General features: G+C 56.0%; 1 protein-coding gene across 8 annotated transcripts in view; it reads left to right on the top strand.

Annotated features, from left to right (window-relative positions):
• PTPRN2 (protein tyrosine phosphatase receptor type N2) overlaps positions 1-21,216 on the top strand; it is a 669,120-nt gene that overhangs the window by 218,715 nt on the left and 429,189 nt on the right. For all 8 annotated transcript variants that reach the window (XR_014833401.1, XR_014833402.1, XM_021079161.2 and 5 more), the window contains 2 exons: positions 3,989-4,148; positions 20,225-20,582. Coding sequence is in view for 6 of the 8 variants with exons in the window: in XM_021079161.2 (XP_020934820.2) it covers positions 3,989-4,148; positions 20,225-20,582 (518 nt within the window). In the remaining 2 variants the exon portion in view is untranslated. The remainder of the gene's footprint in view (positions 1-3,988; positions 4,149-20,224; positions 20,583-21,216) is intronic.

A 21,216-nucleotide genomic window follows, 5' to 3' on the forward strand; every position in this document is an offset into this window, starting at 1 on the left:
ACCGGAGCAGAGTCCGCCTGGGTAACCGGGGCCGTTCTGGACCTGGGCGGGGGGCGCCGGGGGCCAGCAGTGCATGCTCACTGTACACCCCGGCTATGGCTGTCCTGTCCCCTGAGGTGTGAGCGTGGACGGGGCCAGGCCGAGAGGAAGCTTGGTTTTGTTGGTCTCGTTTTGGGGAGAGCTCGAGGTGCCAGGTGCCCAGTGACGTGCCAGCCTCGGTTCCTCCCTGGACGACAGTGAGGTTTTTTTCCTCTGCAGGTGTCTGTGCGGCTCTGAGGTCCTGGTCCCAGGGCGCCCAGGGAGGCCTCCATGTCTGGGTTGGGAGTGCAGGAAGTTTCCAGGCTCGGGGTGGCCAGGCCAGGGCTGGTGCATGTCCTCCGAGGTGACCTGCGGCAGGCCGTGGATGCTGCATCTCGGCTACAGTGAGAGGTGCCACCCAACAGGGAGCCAGCCCTGCGGTGCTGGACCCGGGCCTGCTCTCGCATCTGGGCTGCCCAGACTGGAGGCGGGCATGGCCTCAGCATCTGTCCCCTGCACTTGCCGCCTTTCTACCCGCGCCCGCCCTGCTGGGGCTGTGGGACTCCCACTGCTGTGCAGCAGAATGGCTCGCTTTCTCCAGTTATCCTATGGCTTTTTATCATATGAATGGGGTACGTTTGTAAATAAGAGTGAAAATCAAATTATTACTGAAAAGCCATCTTTCTCCAGATAGAATCATCGGAGAAGGGACGGAAAGACAAGAAGTAGGGAGCGTGTCACATCCCTGGCACATGCCACTCTTCCTGGCCCTCCTGGTGCCGCCCGCCCGCGGTGCCCCTTGCTGGGGCAGTCTCGTTCAACATCAAGGGCACAGGGAAAAACCCAGGCTTTTCTTACGTGCAGCCCCGATGCTCAGGCGTGTTCACTTGCACCTGCGTTCACTTGCACCTGCGATGCACCTCGGTGCATCGTCTGAAGTTACCTATGATTCAGAAAACCATTACCACGTTTACTGAGCACCAGGGACAGAGCGCAACTCGGTCGTGGGGAGTCGCCAGTGTCAGAGTGTAACAGGGCTGAGCGTTGTGTTAGTTAAAAAGGTTCATTGTCTTAAAAAAGGAGGGGACAAGCCATGTTTTCCAACCAAGAATATGATCTGCAGCACTCCAGGAGTTCCCGTTGTGGCTCAGTGGGGTAAGAACCCAACTAGTATCCATGAGCATTCGGGTTCGATCCTTGGCCTCGTTCAGTGGGTTCAGGATCTGGAGTTGCCTTGAGCTGGGGTGTAGGTCACAGATGCGGCTTGGATCTGGTGTTGCTGTGGCTGCAGTGTAGGCCGGCAGCTGCAGCTCTGATTCGACTCCTAGCCTGGGAACCTCCATATGCTGCAAGTGCAGCCCTAAAAAAAAAAAAAAAAAAAAAAGGAAAGAAAGGAAGGAAATCCATGTTATAAATTTGACATATTCGGGGAGTTCCTGTTAGTCCATAACTAGCGGGTTACAAACCCAACTAGTATCCATGAGGATATGGGTTCGATCCCCGGCCTTGCTCACTGGGTTAAGGATCCAGCATTGCCGTGAGCCGTGGTGTAGGTCGGCAGCTATAGCTCTGATTCCACCCCTAGCCTGGGAACTTCCATATGCCGTGGGCGTGGCCCTTTAAAAAACCCCAAAATAAATAAATAAAAATTTTTAAAACTTGAAGCACTCTGATTTCACCACCATAATCAGCTTTGTTGTCCTAAATATATTCCAAGTAGGAGAAGTTTTTAGGTTTCACAGAGATGCTTTTCCGAACACTGGAAAGGTGCTGCATGACAGGTCAGCCGTGGGAAATGCCAGGGTTTTAAGATAATGCTGTGTCAACCCAGCATCCAGGCATGTTTCCAAGCTCATTCACTCCGTCGACACGATGTCTTCAGTCCCTGCCCTGACTTGGGCTCTGTGCAAATTCCGGGGTAGAGGAATGGACCAGAGAAGCACAGGAGAATGTGGCCCCTCCTTAGCAGCAGCTCTCATTCCGGTGAAAGGATACATAGTGAGAAAAAGCCCATATGTGAACACAGAAGGTAATTTCGACTAGGAGCTGAAGAAACTTAGGATGCTCTAACCCTAAACCTAACCCTAACCCTAACCCCAACCCTAACGGTTGGCGAAGCTGTCTCTGAGCTGAGGAGGGAGTGACAAGGGACACGGGACATGGGTGGGGTTTCAGCAGTCAATGGTCGGATCTGGTCGCCCTTTGCTAAAGATCCCGGTGGCTTCTGGAGGGAAGTGGGCGGACGTGGGTCAGCCTGGCGGGCAGCTGAGGTGGAGGTGCAGGAAGAGGGGACTCAAGGGTGATGATGGGTCCCTGGGGCGTGACGGGGCCGCGAGTGGAGTGGAGCTGCCGTGCACAGGGCTGTGTCGCCAACAGGCTTAACACAGCCGCTGGCTTGTGGTAAAATGTGGGAGAAAAAGGTAAACCAGCGAGGGACTTTTCAGCACAAAGCCTGGCTCGATGGTCTGGGACCGGCCCTGCCACCTGTCCGGATGGCAGCGTCGCCCCTTGGGAGTTGTGGGCAGGAGCGCGTGCTGGAGAGAAAGCGAGTGTCCAGACGGCCCCTGGCTGGCCCTTCGCATGGCAGGAGGTCTGAGCCCGGGGACTCAGGTTCTGTGTCCCGTCTGAGTCCCTCCCCGGCCCTTCCGGCATGAGCACAGCCGTGAAGCTGCACGTGGGCTGGGCCAGGGCTCCAGAGAGCGGCCGGGCTCTCAGAAGCCGGGGTGGATGGAGGACAGAGAGGAATCTGGAGGGCGGCCGCCCCCTCCCCACCCCCAGGCCTCACCCCAGGCCCACGCGGGTTCTGAGGTGTTGTCTGGTGCCTCTGGGGGGCCTTGTGGTCCCGACTTTCTCAGCTGCTGCTTGCTGATCCCGTGGCCACCTTCCGTCTAGGCTGTTCTTGGCAGAGGGACCCTTTTCGGCCAGGAAGCAGGGCTCTTAACGAGTCTGAGCCTAAGTCCGTAGCTGCATGGACAGCCTCCCCGAGGTCCCCAGAGTCACGTCTAGTCAGGCAGCAGTGTCTGCAGCCTTGGCCCTGCTGTCTCCCAGGCCCCCACCCAGGGCAGTTTCCTCGCTGGCCTTCGGGTGGGAAGGTGCCTTGGCCCCGGGCCCAGCGCCTCTTCCACCACGCGGACGTGACCGGCAGCTCCTTTGCGGACAGGCCAGCGCGACCCGAGCTCCCAACCCACTCTTCAGTGGTACGTTGGCACCGGGCTGGTCGCCTGCGTGACGGGCACTGCAGATCTGTGGGTACACGGTAAACGGTGCACGTTTATCGTTTCCAGTCTTGTCATCAGAGGTCCGGGTGTGGCTGGGCTGCTCCGGGGCCCCGTCCTCCGAGCTGGCCGTCTTCCTCGTGTGACAGCCCTTCCTCGTCTGAGGACCTTATGGTCACACTAGGGACGACCAGGGCATGGAGGGGTCCGCTGACGAGCGGGCTGGCTCCATCTGCTCCCCTTCTCACCACCTCTGCCCTGCACCTCGGAACCTGTCTGGTCCCCGCTTGGGGAGGTCGGGACATGGGGTCCTCGGGGCCGTCCTCCCTCACCATGTGCCACCCCCACCTCTCTGAACGGTGTGCACACGGGGCGGGGGCGGGGGCTGAGATGGGGGCCCAGGGCAGGTGGCGGCAGAACGAGGGCTCCTCTGTCCTCAGGCACCTCCCCCACCCCGGGGTCTCTGCCCCTCAGAGTCTGTCTCCTTCCCTGGTGCTCGGGGGCTGTTGTAGGGGGCGGACCACAGGGCTGGCGCTCTACTTGGGGTCACTCGCCAGGTCTTCATGATGTCCGGGCAGCAGGCTGGGGGGGTTCCAGCCTGCAGCAGAGAGCGCAGAAGGCTGGGGCCCGCCCACCGCCTGGCCTGGCGCCCCCATCCTGGCACGGCCCTCCTTCCCGCCATGGCGTGTGCAGGGCACCAGGTGGCATGGATGCAGCGCGTGTGGACGGGCTCACGCTTTCCTTTTGCTTTGCAGGAGCTCGAAGTGGAATGTGCAAGACGAGCAGAGCCTCCGCCTGGAGGGCGAGGTGCTGGCCGAGGCCCTTCAGCGCTACCTGCCCTACCTGGAGGCCCTGTCCCAGGCTGCCGCCCCGCGCACGCTCCCCGGGCCGAAGCTCGACAGGCCGCTGTTGCAGGTGACCCTCCGAGCTTTCTCTGGGCTGGGCTGGGCCCGTACCTGGGGCTTCTCAGGTTATCTGCCGTATCCTGGGCCGGGGGAGGGCGCCCGCACCCATGGCCTGGACCCAAACCTGGCTGTGTGGCTGCGGGGTCCCCTGCGAGGGACGCGGCAGGGAGGAGGTGGACACAGTGTGAGCCATGTCCTGTTGCTGAGACCACCCTGGCGTGGGCACTGCAGGTTGAGGTCCTGGGACACCCCTCTCGCGTCCTTGGGGGTGTGCTGGCCCTGGGGGAGTTCGCTCTGCACCGAGGCCAGTCTGGATTCAAAGCGTATGGAAAGGAGCAGTTTACAGAAGCAGGTAGAAATCTCATGACCTTTCGTGTGGAAAGTGTGCATGATGCTATGACCGCTGGTTAAACGGAGTTGCCAGGTGTCGATACGTGGGAAGAAAAGGGTCTAGAGAGGGAGTCAGAGCTGGGGCGCCACACCCTGAGCAGCGACGTCCAGGCAGACCTGGGCATGGCTGGGGTCTGACGGCCACACTCGCACCTGCGTTGGCACCGTTAGTTCCATCAGCAGAAGTTGACCGACTCTCCTTCCCCGCGCCGATGCCGGGGTGAAGGCGTGCACGCGTTTGCTTCTCGCCTCCCCGGGTTCCTCCGCGGCGATGTGGCCCTGGGCCCCCAGGAGCACTCGGCTGCTCTCACGCTCTTCCCCGTCACTTCGGCCAGCCCTGGGCTGGATCGAGGGGCACACATTCCTTTCCGAGGCCTCCCCGTTGCTTCAGGACCTCAGCGAACTAGGACACTTAGACCTCACGTGTGCTGCCCGCAGGTGTGGGCAGACACCAGGGGTCGACATCGGTTGTGTGGCCACTGCCCAGGGTCCAGCCTCACGTGGCGGAGGCCTCATGGTGGCCCTGGACCAAGGAGGCCCTGGCAGAGTCCTGGCGTGTGCCCAGCCGTGCAGAGGTGGGCGGTTCTAGCCAGACCGCCGTCGAGAGGCCGTGCGTGGGAACACCACCTGGTGGCACTTCTCGCATGTCTGCAGCTCCTTGAGGAGGGGGTGGTGACGCGGTTGCCAGCTCAGCTGCCCAGCAGGGTCTTCAGCCTGTTTTCAGAATCCATCTGGTGGTGGAGTTGGGGCTCGGCCCCACGGCCTTGCAGGGTGGGCTGGGGGTGGCTGGGCCCCTCCCTGGAGGGAAATCGGATGATGAGGGCCGGCCGGCTCCCCTTCACTCAAGCCCACTGCCCCTGGCTCCCTGCCTTTCCCCTTGGCTGTTCCCCGGGCCGTCTGCAGGCTTCTCAGCACAGACGTCAGCCGCCACCCCCGGGTCCACTACACTGCCTTATATGTTTGTGTATTTGGTTGTGCCTGTGGCACCTGGAGGTTCACGGCCCAGGGATCGAACCCACGCCACAGCAGGAACCAGAGTCAGGGCTGCGAAAACCCCAGACCCTTACCCTGCTGAGCCGCGAGGCAACTCCTAACACTGGTTACTGTATTTTTTAAATGTTAAACTGGGTTTTGTCATTATGCACTGACGGGACCAAGCACTGTCACCAACCAGATGCCCAGCTCGCTTTCCTGGGGGTGAAACGGGTCCCACAGAGCTCTTCCGGGGGGCGTTGGAAGGGCCAGGGTGGTGGGAGAGGCTCAGGCCCCGCGCTTGCCCAGGGCTGTGTGGCGTCGGGAGGCTGCTTCTCCTCTCCGTCCTCCAGGGTCCTTGACGGAAAGCTGCAGCGGTGGCCATGACGTCATCATGAGGATTAAGCAGGAAAACACACGAAACTCTCAGCCAAGGCTTCAGTTAAGAGTCGTTATTATCGGAGTTCCCGTCGTGGCGCAGTGGTTCACGTATCCGACTAGGAACCATGAGGTTGCGGGTTCGATCCCTGGCCTCGCTCAGTGGGTTGAGGATCTGGCGATGCCGTGAGCTGTGGTGTAGGTCGCAGACGCGGCTCGGATCCCGCGATGCTGTGGCTGTGGTGTGGGCCGGCGGCTACAGCTCCGATTCGACCCCTAGCCTGGGAACATCCATATGCCGTGGGTGCAGCCCTAGAAAAGGCAAAAAGACCAAAAAAAAAAAAAAGTAGTTATTATTGTTAATTGCAATACCCACTTTAAAAACAAAATGAAAACGAGGCCGAGTGTGCGTACCGCCTGCTGGATTCTTGCTGGAGTTCTCGTCTCTGCAAGGAGAATCAGGGGGCAGTGCTCTGCTCGGAGTGAACCTGGTCAGTGCTTCCCATGCCGGGAATCAAACCAGGAGGGGCCTCTGACGGCCCCCTGCGGGCGGGTGCAGATCTCGAGTCTCCACGTCGCACTCAACTCCCCTTCCGCCCAGTCCTCTCGCACGTCGGAAACCTGGGTACCTGCACCGGTGAGGTCATTTTTGTCTTCCTTCTCGTCCCCTGCTGTGTCTTTAGGAAAAGGCCCTGAGGTTCAGCTCAGGCTGGGCTCCCGTACCCAGTGCATCACACTGGGAGCCTGGGCGCTGGGCACGGACGGTCCAGGAAGGGAGCTGCGTGCAGCCCTGTGCCAGCTCTGTGCTGGAGGAGGGACGTTTGAAAGGGTTCAGGGGCGGGTTCCCCGCGATGCTGATCCGCTGATCCACGTGCCTTCTTCTGACGTGACAGCGACACTGCACACGTGGCCTTCTGTCCAGGCTGCAGAACCGGAAGGGAAGGCGGGCAAGGCGTTGGTGCAGTGGGCATGCAGCTGGCGCCGTGGACGCCTTGGTTGTCAGTCCTGACCTCGTCACCACATTTCTCGTTTGCTTTTGGTCATTTTACGAGTTTAGCTCTGCTACTAAAACGAGTGAGCCAGGCGTGACTAGAACTTGCTCCCTGGACCAAGAGCAGCACGAAGTCACCTGCGGGGGACCGAGCCCTTGACTCCCCGGCACCTGCTGTCAGCACTGCGAGACGCTGGGAGTTAGAGACAAGCTGCAGCAAACTCCAGGCCCCTGTGGGTGGTGGGTGAGCCTCTGGGAGGTGCTGTGCTGCTGACGCCACGGGCCCGGCTGACGGCGGCTCCGGGCAGACGCGTGCCCTCACGGCCCCTCCTGGGCCCTCACATGAGTCCGCAGAATTTGCTGCAATCTTCCCAGTCCTGACTCAGCGGCCCTGGGCTGTGTTTCCCCAGCAGCCTTGGCTGTTTTGGAAGAAAGTGTGTCTTTGCCAGGACCGTTCTTTCCTCCAGGAAGTTGTGGTCGATGTGGTTCGAGGGCAGAGCTCCTGGGGTGTGGACCAACTGGCCCCGAGGCTACCTGGGCCACCGGGCTGGATGGCAGAGGAGGGACCTCGCTTGCTGCCTGCATCCCTCTCTGCTCTCCCTTTCAAGAATATGGGCTGGCCCTGGTCTTGTCCAGCTCGGCCACCTTCTGTCCAGTTGGGCTTCCGTAATTTCTAGAACCCGCAGGAGGATGGCCATACCTCATGGCCCAATCTGGACCGCGCTACTCTATGCCTGTTGCCCCATCTCAGTGACTGGCTGGTTCCCCCTCCCTCTCAGAAACGTCTAGTTTGATCAGCGCCTTCTCTGGTCATCTCCACACCGTCATTCCAGCGTGATGGGCACAAAGGTGATTCAGAAAAGGAGCCCTCGGTGGAGAAAGGCTGTGAATTTCGTATCTTTAGTGCTTTGGTCTGGTTGCTGCCCAACAGAAGCTAGATGGTGTAACATCACAGCGCCCTTAAGCAGGACGCCCAGCTCCACTCCTGCTGGGTCCCTCACGCCATCCCTGCAGCAGTGTGGACCCCTCCTTCTGCATGGGTAGTGGTGGAGACCCGCCCCTGCTTTCGTCAGCCCCAGTGGCGCTGGCTCATTAAGAGAACGTCGTAGGTCCCAGTTTACCCCATGCTCTGGAGGAGGTCGAAACCCAAATCCCTCATTTGGAAATGCCGCAAATAACTTATTTATTTTGGAACCATTGTTTTAAGCATCTTTAATGTGCAAGAAGCTGTGCTAGGTGCTGGGATTTTACAGTCTTACTGGGTGAGGGAGACAAAAAGATACGGTTAAGAATAGCAGGTGCTGTGCTGGAGGGAAGGCTGAACTCGAACCAGAAGTGAAGGGGGGGTCCAGGGCTCCCGGAGGCTGGCATTGGAAGAACAACCAGAGCCAGCAGGTGAAGATGTTTCAATGGACTCAAAGTGCAGGCTGTCAAGCGACCACCGCCAAGCCCACCCTGCAGGAATGAGCTGGGGGGCCACCAAGTCCCAGGCTTGAAAAAGCCCCAGAGAGCCGAGGACACAGAGAAACCTGAATGCGCCAAATTCAGAAGGTGATGAACTCACGCAGGGAAGAAGAGACCACAGCTGATTCCCCAGAGGCCGGGACCGTAGGAGGGGAGAGGGGGCAGCAGCCTGGGTTCTGAGGAACTGTTGGCAGTGCCTCAAACTGATGTGCGCATAGGATCCAGAAGCAGATGGCACAGAGCCCCGAGTTCATGAGACACTCAGGACACAGGACACAGGGGTGGGGGAGGGAGGGGCACAGAGCCCCGAGTACATGAGACACACAGGATGCAGGACACAGGGTGGGAGAGGGAGGAGGGCTGAGAGACCCTCCCAAGGAGCTCCAGGCCTTTCTGAGCTCATCTCAGCCCTCAGCATCCCTGGCACGAGGGGATGTGGTGCAGAAAGATCTACAAACGGCCCAGAAAGCCAGGGAAAGATACCTTGAGCAACTCACAGCTGTATTGAGCTACAGCTCAGAGACCCTGGGTTCAGAAAACCAACAGCTGTGTGCGAAGCATGAAGATCTTCAGGGTTGCGCTGGGGCTGAGGTCTGAGCCCTGCTGAGGAAAAGGCCCCCAGCTGCCCTGGACATTGCTATAGTCATCAGGGACTGCATCGGACTGACCGCCACAAAATCCACACCCATTTCCAAGATAGATTTCATGGACTCAGCTTCCATCAGCAGACTGAGAGAGGGAGGGACGTGCCAGTGTCTAGAGTCAGATGTCATGAGCTTAATTCTCCATCACTCTTTTGTGCAGGATTTCCTGCACACCATCGAGAACTGAGAGACCTGTGAAGGCGCAGGAAAATGTCAGTCTTGGTCAAGAGAGTAAAGTGTCACTAAGAGAATATCCCAGATATGACTTAGCTGGCAGAATTCTTCGGAAAGGATATTTTCGTAGTTAATATAAATATGTTGAAGGATCGAGTGGGAAGGGTGAAAGAGCACAAATGAACACATGGAAAATTGTAGCAGGGGATGGAAACAATAAAAGAGAACTAAATGCAAATGCTGAAAATTAAAGCAGCATCAGAAGTAAAGAACTCATGTGATGAGTTAGTGATAGACTGTGGAGGGTGAACCAGTGAGCTTCAAGCCAATAGACCATGGAGGGGCGAACCAGTGAGCTTCAAGCCAGGTCAACAGAAGTGATCAAAAAGGAAACAAAAGAACATAGAAAGAGTACACAATTAAACAAAACATCCAAGATACATGGGGCAGCATCTAATACTCCAACATGTGTATAATTGGAGTCCTAGGAGAGAATAAGGCAGACAAAATATTTAAAGAAATAGTGGCTGGCTTTTCCCCCAAATGGATAAAAGTTATCAAAACAGTGATCAAAGAAGCTTAGCGAACCTCAAGCAAGATAAATTCAGAGAAAACCAAATCTAGGCGTATCATGACAGAATGGGAGGAAAAAGAAAGAGAAAAATCTTAAAGGCGTCTTCAGGGGGGAAAAAAAAAGGCACTTTACACCTAGGGGAGTGTTTTATAAGAATGAAGTCTTAGTTCTCATCAGAAGACCAGGAAAAAAGCCAAACCTGTCACTTTAGAATTCCATATTGTTCAGAATGAAACAGGAAGAAGCTGTATCTGGAAGACCTGTACTGGAGAAATGCCAAAACAAGGTCTTTGGTGTCAAGAAGAGTGTTACCGTATAGGAGTCAGTATTTACAAAAAGAGATGGAATGCACCAGAATAGTAAATTTTCAGGTAAATATAAATACACACAACATATAAAAATTTTGGATAAAAGCTATTGGATGTCTAAAGCATAATGATAAAGATGGATTGCATGGTTTTTAGCTCATGTGGAAGAAAAATATATGACAATAAGCACAAAGCGTAGGTAGGAATACTGTAATTATACTGCTGTAACTTGATTTGTGAAATTCTGGGATATTATTTGAACATACACTGTGATACATTAGACACACATTATAATTTTTACAGCAACCATTTAAAAAAATAAGCAAAAATAGTTATAAGTAAAAGTCAATTCAGGGATAAAATGGGATGTTAAAAATGCCTCATTTACCCACAAAAAGAATGAAGGGAGGAAGAGAGGAACAACTAGCGGATGGGTTGAATATGAGCAAATATCAAGAAACTAAAATTTCTTGATAAAATTATTGAGAAACTAAAATTTCTTGATAAAATTATTGAGATCCACTCTATCATTGCTTTAAATACAAATGGGCTAAGCCCTTCAAATGAAAAGCAATCTGAATTAAAAAAACAAGCTTCAGCTATATTCTACTAAAGCCAAAGCCAATGAAATAGACACACATGAGTTGAAAGCAAAAGTGTGGAAAATATAGACAATGGAATCTCTAAATACAGGAAGAGTATAGTGACCGTATTGATATTAATTGAGGTATACTTTAAGGGGTATTATCAGAGAGAGAGACCCTTTAGAATGAGAAAATGGTCAGTTCGTTAAAATGACTTAGGAATCTTTATTGAACTGACAATGTCAGAGCCTCAAATACAAAAAGCAAGACCATGAGAATATTCAAGAGAAATATACAAGTCCACAATCATCTGTAGAGATTTCAACTCTCTGTCAGTAACTGATTATATAAATAGATAAAATAAGGATATAGAAGATTTGAACACCACCAACAACCAACTTAACCTAATTAATATTTACCGAATGATACGCCTAAACACAGCTGAATACACATTCTTTTCAAGTACACAGAGAGTATTTCCCAGGATGGAGCAGTATGCTGAGCCATAAAATCAGCCTCGACAAATGTCAAAGGATCAAAATCAGAGAAAGAAATGGAAAGAAAACTGCAGACGATTATCTCTCAGAAATGTAGAAGTAAAAATTCTAGACGCATTGTAGGAATCAAATACAACAATCTTAAAAAAGGATAATCCATCATGATCAAGGGAGAGTTATTCCAAAAATGCAGGGTTGGTTGTATTTGAGAATTAATCAGTACAACTTACCATATTAACAAGGAAAAGAGAACTTCTAGGATCGTCCCAGAAGATGCAGAAAAAGCACTTGACAAACGCCCACATTCCTGACAGAGGCGGTCAACTAACATCAGACTGAAGGAGGAAGTCCTGAGTCCTACTGGGAACCTGGAGTTAGAGGTGTCTGCTCTTCCCTCTGCTGTTCCTCACTGCTTGGAGGTCCTAGCCAGTTCCCATCATGGCGCAGTGGTTAACGAATCCGACTAGGAACCATGAGGTTGCGGGTTCGATCCCTGCTGCCCTTGCTCAGTGGGTTAACGATCCGGCGTTGCTGTGAGCTGTGGTGTAGGTTGCAGATGCGGCTCGGATCCCGCGTTGCTGTGGCTCTGGCGTAGGCCGGTGGCTACAGCTCCGATTCAACCCATCGCCTGGGAACCTCCATATGCCGCAGGAGCGGCCCAAGAAATAGCAACAATAACAACAACAACAAAAAAAGACAAAGGACAAAAAAAAAAAAAAAAAAAAAAAGAAATAAAAGACATTCAGATTGCATGATCGCCTTTGTGGAAGATTTGGCGGGATCTACGAAGACGCTACCAACACTAATAAGCGAGCGTGGCAGTGCCGTAGGGAGCCGAGTAAATACGTGGAAATCAGTTATATTTCTGTGCCCGCAATATTAGGTATTGGAACTAAAACCATATCGTTTATACCAGCACCAAAAATTATGAAACAGTGGGAGATAATCTAACAAAATTTGTGGAAGGCTTTAGACATTGAAAATTGAAAAAACATTGGAGAGAGTAATTAAAGAAGCCCTGCAGTCATGGAGATACACTCTACAATTGTGTCAAAAGACTCAATAGTGTTAAGGTGGCAGTTTCCCCCAAATTGATCTCTAGATTCAGCACCAAAAGCACTATCCATAAAAGGAAAACTGATAAATTGAACTTTCTAAAAATTAAAAATTTTTCTTCTTCAAAAGATAATGTTAAGAAAATGAAAAGACAAGTCATAGACTTGGGGAAAAACACCTGGACCCCATACCCCTGAAGAACTGTCTCTCTCCGCAGGGTGAAAAGAACTCTCAGAAGTCATTAAGAAGAAAAAGCAGACAAATAAGAATTTGAGCAAAAGATCTGAAAAGACACTTCCTCAGAGAAGATCCTTGGCTGGCAGAGAGTTCACATGATGTGTTCGACGTTGTTGTTCACGAGGGAAAGAAAAATCAACCCAGTGATAAGACGCCACTGCATGCCTGTTAGAATGGCTGACATTTAAGAGTGGCCACCACTGTGTCTTGGTGAAAAGGTGACGTAACCGGCCTCCCGCGTGCAGGGGGTGGAAGGTGGCACAGCTACTTGGGAAAACATTTCGACAGTTTCTTAAGAAGCACAAATCTGGAGTTCCCGTCGTGGCGCAGCGGTTGACGAATCCGACTAGGAACCATGAGGTTGTGGGTTCGATCCCTGGCCTTGCTCAGTGGGTTGAGGATCTGGTGTTGCCGTGAGCTGTGGTGTAGGTTGCAGACATGGCTCGGATCCTGCATTGCTGTGGCTGTTGTGTAGGCCAGTGGCTCCAGCTCCGATTCGACCCCTAGCCTGGGAACCTCCATATGCTGTGGGAGCGGCCCTAGAAAAGGCAAAAAGACCAAAAAATAAATAAATAAATAAAATAAAGCACAAATCTACTGAATCTGGCCGTCCCCCTCCTACGAAGATAAATGAAAGGCTTGTGCCCAGAAAACCCCACCTGGAGATTCATAGCTGCTTTCACGTCATTGCCAACAGCTGGAAACCACCCAAAGGCATGGCAGCAAGCGAAGGGCGAACAAACTGTGTTGGAGCCGCGAGGCAGGTGCCGCGTGGTCATCGGAACCCGTGAGCTGCTGACGCGCACGGCGGCACTGGGGGGCCTCACGGTGGTTGTGCTGATTGATGGAAAAAGAGCACACACGCTTACAGTTCCACTGAGACAGCATGTCAGCAAATGAGGCTGGAGTGGGAGTGAAGGCAGCAAGTCAGAGGCCTCCCGGGGAGGTGACGGTGGGGACGGGGAGGGGCTTGAAAGTCTCTGAGGGTGACAGACGCGCTCGATGTCTTCACTGCGGGGGTGGTCTCGCCGGTGCGTACCTGCGCCAAAAACGTGTGCCGTCTTTATTGTGTGCTGATCATACCTTCATAGATGGGGAAAAGATGCGCAATCCAACACAAAAGTAAGTAAGCGTTTCGACCAGATCAGATACTTTATTTTATTTTGTCTTTTTGCCTTTTCCAGGGCCGCTCCTGCGGCATGTGGAGGTTCCCAGACTAGGGGTCAAATCAGAGCTGCAGGTGCCGGGCCTACGCCAGAGCCCCAGCACTGCGGGATCCGAGCTGCGTCTGTGACCTACACCACAGCTCACGGCAACGCCGGATCCTTAACCCACGGAGCAAGGTCAGGGATCGAACCTGCAACCTCGTGATTCCCAGTCGGATTCGTTAACCACTGCGCCACGACAGGAACTCCGATGATACTTTCTTTGAAAAAAGCCATACGAATGGCCAATAAGGGTATCAAAGATGCTCAGCATCACTCTTCATTGGGGAAACGCGGCGTAAAAGCCTCAAGCATTACTACTTCCTGCCTGCCGGATGGGCTAAAATTTTTAAAATTTGTAGTAGCCGCTCTGGTCAGGATGTAGCACAACAGAGCCTCTTGAATGAGTGGGAACACAGTGCCCACCAGCCGGCAGCCGCTTTCCTGTGGAACCTTCCTGGGTCCAGTGCCCCAGCGAGGTCACTCTGGGCCATGCTCCCGAGGAGCTGTACCCCGCTGTCCTCCTCGGCCTTAGCCACAGACCCCCTAAGGTTGTCCCCCAAGCCCATCATCTCCGGCCGTCGTTTCCAAAGAGGTGTTGCCCTCGGAAGCTGCGTTGGTGGACGCGGGGCTCCCTCTGCCCTGACTGAGCTCTGCCCTGGGAAAAGCAGTAGCCGAGCCGTGTCGCTGTGGAGGCCATGGTCACAGCATTTCTACGTGTCCTCTCCTTGGCATCCGTGTGACTTAGAGTTTCTGGCTCACACCATGACTTCGTCTGACCTTTGGTGGGAAGCCGAATGCCTGCAGCAGAGCTGTCCCCAGGTCTGTTCTCAGCACGGCTGTGCCCCCACAGGAAGGGGTTAACAGAGTCCCCGTGTCATCCAGATGCCCACACCTGCCGAGGCAGCCCCTCTCCACGCGGATGGTCCCGGGGCACCAACCCGCCTCCCAGCTGTGGTTGTTGCTGCTCGCCCAGCAGGTGGTGTGCCCATGGGGTGACAAGAAGTGCCGCTGGCAGTCGGTTCCTCTGGTCACGCCACCCACCCCACACCCGTTCTGTTCGGCTTTGATCTTCTGTCCTGGGCTCTCGAGGGTCTGGGGGCCGAGCCTGTCCCGCCCAGCAGGGGAGGTGGCCAGCCTGGGACGGAGCAGGTGACTCCGTGAGCACAGGGTGGAGCAGCAGCGAAGCCCCTGGAAAGCCGTGTGGGCAGGACACGCCCTCTTCTCTCTCCTTATTTTTAACTCAACTCTTCACGTCGCCATCTGGGAAAGTCCTCGGTGTGTCCAGGGGCTCGGCCCTCCCGCCCGGGGTCTGCAGAGAGAAAGTCACAGCCTTGGCGGAGGTGACTGTGCTTTCTGTGGCTGCTCATCCTCCAGGACGAGAAGGTCCCTGGAGCCCTTCAGTTCAGGCACCTCGGTTTATAGATGGGGTGGCGGGGGACAGAGTGAAATGTTCCCTCTCAGAGGCTTAGTTGGTGGCGGAGCTGAGATCAGAGCCCTGGAGTTCTTCTCCCACTGTTTCCTGTTTATTTTTTAAGCCAAAAGCAAGGTCCCCAAGTTGCCCCCAAACCCAGCAGATGGCAGTTCTGTATGTCCCGTTGGCCAGACCGCAGGATGGGCCTGCGTCTCCAGGGCTCTGCCCAGGCCTGGGGCCGGACCCAGCTCCTCACTCACCAGGGAGCTTATCTGCTAGGAAGATGGTCGTGTCTACACTAGAGGGCGGTCGAGAGGGTCAGGAAGAATTAAAACACACAGAGGCAAAGAACGGCCTGGCGCTGGCGCTCAGGAAACACCAGCTGCGCCGCTACCATCTGATCATTGTCCCGAGGTGCCGGGCGGACGTGGCGGTCACTTGGCCTGTAACCCCATGCCTTGTGCTCCCTCCCCCAAGGTCAAGGTGGACAGAAAGTGGGTTGCGACTCTGCCACAGGCCATCCCTTCACTGCCTACCTGCCGGGCACGAGGCTGCAGGTGTGGCCCTGGAGAGGACGAAACGCAGAGCAGGCGAGGTGCTGAGGCAGAAGCGATGGAGCAGGAGCGCGAGGGGGATGACATGGGACGGGACACGGGTCCGTGTCACCAGGCGTCTCTTGAGAATGGTTCTGCGCTGCGGAACGGAGTGACAGTCACAGACACCCGTAACTTCGCAGCCGCACGCCGTCCTGTTGTCAACTTTCTGCAAAACTCATTCCGCCTGTGGTTTAGAACTTCGCTCCTCTTCAGCCTCGGGTTTTGTGAACTCTGGAGAAACTCTCAGGGATGGATTTTTTCTGACTGCAGGCTCCGCCTGTCAGCAGCAGAGAGCACAGATGTTCTGCTCAGAGCCAGACCAACGCAAGGCTGCTCTGAGTGCAGAAGTGTGTTTGCCCCGATGCTGGTGCGGTCGGATAGAGTGACACCCCCAGTCCCCTGCCCTGCTCACGGAGGGGCGACGTCGAGCCTGGACACCGTGGAGCTTTGGCAACCTTTCCATGGTGTTGGGGAGGGGGAAGGGGGGTGGAGAGAGAAAGGGAGGGGAGAGGGGGAGGGAGGGAGAGAGGGAAGGAGGGGGGAGCGTGAGGGAGGAAGGAAGAGAGAGAACAGTTGGCCAGAATCACCCTCGACAGCCTGAGCACCGAAAGGCAGAGCAAAGTAACCCCAACTCTACGTTCATGAGCTGGAGCTGGGGGTGCCTGAGACCCTCCCCACTCCCAAATCTTGCCGCCGCCGGTGGCATCACGAGACCACCTCGTTAGGAAGCCTGTGGACAGCCCCGGCGCTCTGCGCTTTGTCACAGTGGCAGCGAGCATGTCTTGATCAGTGTGCTTGTCAGCACTGCCTCCGGGCTGTGAGACCGACTGGAGGAAATGTTTGCTACGCTGTCCAAAGATGGCCCAATTTGGGCTCCTAATTTGTTTTGGACCCTCGGCGCAAGAGACTGTCTAACGAGCATGAGTGACCAGTGTACAGATGGGCGTCTCATCCACTCAGTGTTGGCTGGTGTGCGGGCCTCGGGGCCTGCGGTCTTCCCGGCAGTCTGAATCGATAATGGGGCCGTCTGGGGCTGGGGCGGGGGAACGGGTGGATTCCAGGCAGGAAGGAGGCCTGGTGCGCAGCTCTGTTACCCAGGCCCTGGCACAGCTGGGAGCAAGGGAGCCCCGTCCAAGGCCGTCTCCCTGCTGGGCAGGCAAGTGGATGCGATGCAGGCTGCGGTTGGAGGAAGTGTGTCAACCAGCTCCAGGAAGCTGTCCTGATGTCCCCGCTGAGTGGGAGACCTCAGCTATAGTTATTAGCATCCATGACTCAGCTCCCACTTCGGTCTGCAAGCTGTTTGACAATAGGTCCATGTTTGAGACCCTTCTTCTCCACAGAATGTAGAACGTAGTCTAGGGCTCAGCACACGACAGCAGGAGTTGTCGTGATGCTGCTGATGGTGGTGATGCTGATGGTGATGGTGGTGTTGGGAATGGTGAAGCTGATGATGGTGCTGATGGTGACGCTGATGATGGTGGTGCTGGTGGTGATGGTGCTGGTGGTGGTGATGGTGATGCTGATGCCAATGGTGGTGGTGCTGATGGTGGTGATGGTGAAGCTGATGGTGGTGGTGCTGATGGTGAAGCTGATGATGCTGCTGATGGTGGTGATGCTGATGGTGATGGTGAGGATGGTGACGACAATGCTGGGGCAGCAATTCTGACGCTGACTACCATTTATCTAATGTCATGTGCTAAATTTTACCTATTCTCTCCCCAATACTCACAACGGCTTCAAGAAAAAAAGGGTTTTGTGGGTGGTAAAAATGAAGCTCACAGAGGTTAGAAACTTATGGTCACACAGAGCTGTGCTGACAGGACTGCGCCCGTCTCCCGGGGACCCCTCTGTCCCCTCGGTTTTACTCAGCAAACCCCATGGGACGCGCAGTGAGTGGATCTGCCCCATCTCAAGTAGAAGCACAGGCGGCTTAGGAATATCATTTTGATGTGAATTTCAGCAAGATCGGCAATTCTCAGCTGCTTCACACGCACAAGTGGGACCGCACCAGTGATGCCCAAACCAGATTTCCCTGACACACCGTGTGAAGAACTAGTGGGCAGCAGTGGCAGTGCCATGTGCTGGAAATGGGCCCATTCTCCCTGTTACTTATCTCTGGATCTGGGCAACTACAATCTTAAAAAGTCTCCAGCATTACCTTCAGACGCCAGAGGTCATAGTTTTGTTGAGTTGAGGTGAAAGTGGAACGGGGGGTACACCTGCATGGCTCCCTCCAGGGCTGAGGCTGGGTTTCCTGCTGCTTGGAGAAAACCAGGTATGAGAGGGAAGGTGAGGAACAGCAGCAGAGCCCCCGGCGCTTCTGCACTTGGTGCGTGACCCCCGCCCCCTGCGTACCCATGGCTTAGAGGTGAAGCGACTCGCCAGAGCCAAGTCCCTAAGGTTGTGAGCAGCAGAGGCGGGGTTCAAGCCCGGCGGCTCCCTGCACTCGCTCCTTGGGGGTGTGAGGCCACAAAGAGGATGTGCCCATGAGGATGCCTTCCTCGCGGCTCGCGGTGGCATGGGTGCCCTCGCCTGGGGCCGCACGCAGTAAGCTCTCCTGTGCCCACCCCCTTGCCCGCCCCCCTGCTCTCCCAGGGCCTGGTGTGACTTGCAGAAACGGATGACATCTGTTGCTTTCACAGTCTTCCTGCCACCCTCTTCACCTCAATCTGGTCCAGAGCACAAGGAGACCGGTCGCCTGCCCTGGTCAGCGCAGGGCTCCCGCTCCACAGCGGATGTCCCGAGCTGGGAGCCACCTGCTGCGTCCTCTGCCCCCACTCGACTCTACCTAAGGGAGGCCCTCTGAGCAGAAGCTCCCGGCGGGGCTGCATTTGTAGCAGAGAGGATGGCGCTCGTAGCACCGTAACGAGGCTCTCGGAGCCTGTCCCCAGCCCGCAGCGCGGGGACCTGCCCAGGGCGGCGGAGATGGCCTCTCCGCACGGGAGTCAGGCCGGACGGGAGACAGACACTCGCAGCCAATTTGTGCAGAATCGCCGGAGGGGCTGCCTGTTGTGAAGGCGTTTTCTCTCTCGCTGGCTCGCTCTCGAGAATCTTACTTTGTCTTCTTGGGAAGGAAAAGCAGTTGATTGCAGCCAGCCCTTGGACAAAATGAAACAACTTGGTTGACGACCGAAGTCACGTCCTCGTAGCCATAAACATTCTTAGAGAGAGACGCCTGATCGACAGCAGAAACCAGTGTCAGGACGTCAAGCGGTGTGCCAGCTTCACGCGTGAGAAAGGAAACAAGGATCCACGTCACCCCCCAGTTCCCGAGTCTAGCTCACTACACCGCAGTCTGTCCTGGGGGGGCTGCACCCCGATATTTAAACAGACAGGCTTAGGGGAATCTGAACCAGGGCCTTGCGTCCAGTGATGGATCTTGGCTAGATCCCAGGTGTGCCTGCTGAGTCCACACTGATACCTGCCCCGAGGGAGGTGCCAGCACAGAGTCTGCGTGGGCAGGATGTAGGAAGTTCATGGCCAGGGACCCCGAGCGCATCAGGAAGGGGGCTCCCAGTAAAGTCCAGGTCGGAAATGGCTGTGTCGCCAAAGCCCGATGGTACCACGGGCAGAGGCAGAGCCCTGGGGCTTCTGACGTCTGTGCAGCTGTCCCAGGGGTGAGGCCCTGGGGCTCGTTTGTCCACTGGGCACTACGGACTCCTTCCAGGAAAGTGCACTCGAGGAGGAAGGGGGAACGTGCGCGGAGACTCAGGGAAAGGCCCTGGATGCCACGTCGTGTGTGAAACAGGAGACCCAGGTGTCCTCACCAGCCAGAATATCGCCGGTACAAGGATCGGCTATAACAGGGATTGAAAAGATCGGTAAAGAAAGTGCTGGAATGAAATCAAGACCTTCGGAAAGGAGAGAATCAGCTGCAGGGAAGAAGCGCCAGCGCAGGCAGAGGTCTGGGGGGCACTGCCCCGCAAGACACGGAGCCCGTGTGGGCACAGCCACCCCTTGGCGCCCAGGACGAAGCGAAGTCAGAGCCTCTCTCACTGCAGATGCAGCCGAGCGCGCACACTTGGCGGCGCCTGAGCACGTTAAGGCAGAGCTGCCCACCGCCACCGGCCGGAGAAGCACGAACGCCCGTCCACACCGAAACTTCATGACGGCCCCGAAGTAGGGACAACCCAAATGTCCACCAGGTGATGAATGAGAAACCGAGAACGTGCTATTTCCTGTCTTCCAGCCACGTAAACGCTGCGGCCTGGACACAGCGTGGATGCCCTGGAAACATCGCATGCAGTCAAAGGAGCCAGACACCGGGCTGCCTACTGCGGTCCTGCTGGCAAGGAGCCGGGAGGCAGGGGGGGAGCTGCCGGGGCTGGGGGGGAGGGGAGGGGTCAGGCAGCGGTGTCTGTGCCCTGAGGCTACGCTGCGAACACTCAGTGTGGGGCGGGTGGGTCTCCGGGCGTGTATGTCTATTTCAGTAGAGTTTTATGAACCCAGCGCAGGAGGCTGGGGCCCGGGGCCTGGCCAATCAGAATGAAGACCTCGGTGCGGGGCTGGGGTGTGCGTTTCAGGTACCTGGAAGCCCAGCCCCGGGGCTGCGTGGGCAGAGGATAACCCCCACCTGCTGTTGTGTCCCCCCCCCCCATCCAGGGTGAGGACCCCCTTGCTGAGAGCGTGCTGACCTTCGTGGCCCAAACATCCGCCCTGACCTACGCGCCCGCGTCCCGGGCTGCCATCCCCGAGGGCCGCCCGCTGCACACCCTTCCCTGGCTCCAGCCTGATGAGCTCAGCCCCAAGGCGGCCAGCAGTGTGGACAGGCAGCGTCTGGTTGCGGCGCTGGGCACCTACGCAGCTCAGAAGGCCCCCGCGGCCCCCAGGGAAGGGGACCCCGCCCTGCACCAACTTGTGCGGGAGTCTTGGAGAGCCCCCAGGCTGCTTCCGGCACCAGCTGCCCCCCCAAAGTGGCCTTCGCCTCCGGACCCCAGGGACGCCCCAGGCACGGACGAGGGTAAGTCACCTCTGGTGTCTTTGCTGTGGGCTCGCCTGTTTCTCTGGCACCTGCCCAGGCCGGCCCTTGTGGGGCCTTTTCACGCTGCTAGGCTCCCCTGGGGGCCTCGGGGGGGGTGGCGGGGAGGGGAGCCTTCAGGGCTGGTCGCTCAGCCACAGGGATTTGGGCTGAGGACTGGGGGCCGCTGGGGGGTCAGGTCTACTTGGGGGGTGGGGGGCTCTTCCTTCAAACCCTTTCCCCTACGGTTGCACTATTTCATGACTTTATTGAGGAAGGTGGTGGGGAAGGACTCACAGGCCAAATCTGGCCCCGGGCAGCTTTCAGAAAGTTGACATGAAGGATTTTGGAGTCTGCCCTGCTTTCATTTGTCTCCACCGCCCCGCTGCTTATGGTCAAACGCAGGCCCCGCTTGTTGTTCTGTGGTTACTTTCTGTGTCCCCCACAAGAACGCTGCCCCAAATTAACACCTCTCTCTGTGCAATGAGTGTCCTCGGGCCTCGAAGTGACCCGCTCAAGGCCCCCGCCTCGGCCCCTTTACGTGGGTGACCCCGGCTCTCGTCATCCGACGGGGAGGGTCCTAGCCCGTTCCCAGGCCTCTAAGAGATGCCCAAGGCATCGGTTTTCTAACAGCCTT

This window comes from Sus scrofa, chromosome 18 (genome assembly GCF_054392235.1).
Source record: "Sus scrofa isolate SSC_HxYL_T2T_F1_AM1 chromosome 18, Sscrofa_HxYL_maternal_Yorkshire_Landrace_v2.0, whole genome shotgun sequence".
NCBI classification, from domain to species: Eukaryota; Metazoa; Chordata; class Mammalia; order Artiodactyla; family Suidae; genus Sus; species Sus scrofa.